The 1,099-nt window shown below is 47.0% G+C and overlaps 1 protein-coding gene across 1 annotated transcript in view; it reads right to left on the bottom strand.

Annotated features, from left to right (window-relative positions):
• Positions 1–379: 379 nt before the first annotated feature.
• LOC143300277 (uncharacterized) overlaps positions 380–1,099 on the bottom strand; it is a 1,018,322-nt gene continuing 1,017,602 nt past the window's right edge. Inside the window, exon 16 of the mRNA XM_076613873.1 lies at positions 380–592. Within this exon, the coding sequence (XP_076469988.1) occupies positions 380–592 (213 nt within the window). The remainder of the gene's footprint in view (positions 593–1,099) is intronic.

The raw sequence follows: 1,099 nt of genomic DNA, 5'->3' as shown, positions 1-1,099 counted from the left end.
TGGTAGATATTCCACAACCCCTTCCTTCACATTTCCAGTGACTTACCATCGCCAAAACACATGGTGTCAAACATTCTACAACTCCTTCCTCCGTTCATTTCAGTAACTTGTCGTTGCCAAACACATAAAACCAAATATTCCATATCCCCTTCTCGCCTCCCCATTCCGCTAACCAGTCGTCATCAAACCCAAAGACTGCAACACTGACAAAAACAGCGAACAGCAAGCCAGGACAACGTTTTCTGAGGCGTTCGTTCGTAATACATGAGGGTAGACAAGCTGGGATTTCTTTTTTTTTTTTTTTAAATGTTTTTTTTTTTAATATAGCGGCAGTGGCGGCAGTGGTGTCGGCCCAAGCAGGAAGGTGAGTAGGTAGGTGCTATACGTTGGTGGACTCATTGTAATCGTCCAGGTTTATGACAATGCGCTTGCCGTTGAGGTTGGGGGAGGTGGGGGTGGAGTCCGGGGGCAGCTCCTCCTTGTTGGCGGCCTCCGTCATGGCCGACAGCTTGTACTGCAGGTGCCTGTTGCCCAGCTTCATGTTGCGCTGCTTCAGCAGCTCCAGCTGCGTGTACAGGCGCCGGAACTCCTCCTGAAACACAAGGGACATGTTTTATTTCGCGGTGTGTGTGTGTGTGTGTGTGTGTGTGTGTGTGTGTGTGTGTGTGTGTGTGTGTGTGTGTGTGATTTTGCAAACAATGAAGTTGTTAACAAATAGTAAAGAGTGGTAACTATCCATTCACAAGGCACACAACGTCAAGTCAGTGTCGCCCACGCCACCAACTCAGCCAGCGCACAGGTAAATAAAAGGTACATTGGAACAAACCCAGACACTTCCTCTAAAAAAAAAACGAAGCACCGGGCCTGTCCTTATACCGATCATTTGACATGTGCACACAGCAGCAAAGACAGAAGAAATGTGCAAACACAAATTAGCTTTTATTCAAGACTGGCATAGCTTCTTTTATCCTGAACAAGCCACACAGAACACATGGACAATACAGAAAAAACACATGGTTGCCTCGGAAGTAGTTTCACTGTCTTGCCTTGTCCTGTACACGCGTCTGAACTGCTCCTGCATGCAGGAAACAATTTTTGT

The sequence above is a fragment of the Babylonia areolata genome, chromosome 26 (assembly GCF_041734735.1).
Source record: "Babylonia areolata isolate BAREFJ2019XMU chromosome 26, ASM4173473v1, whole genome shotgun sequence".
NCBI classification, from domain to species: domain Eukaryota; kingdom Metazoa; phylum Mollusca; class Gastropoda; order Neogastropoda; family Buccinidae; genus Babylonia; species Babylonia areolata.
This window is presented reverse-complemented; position numbering and strand designations above follow the sequence as displayed.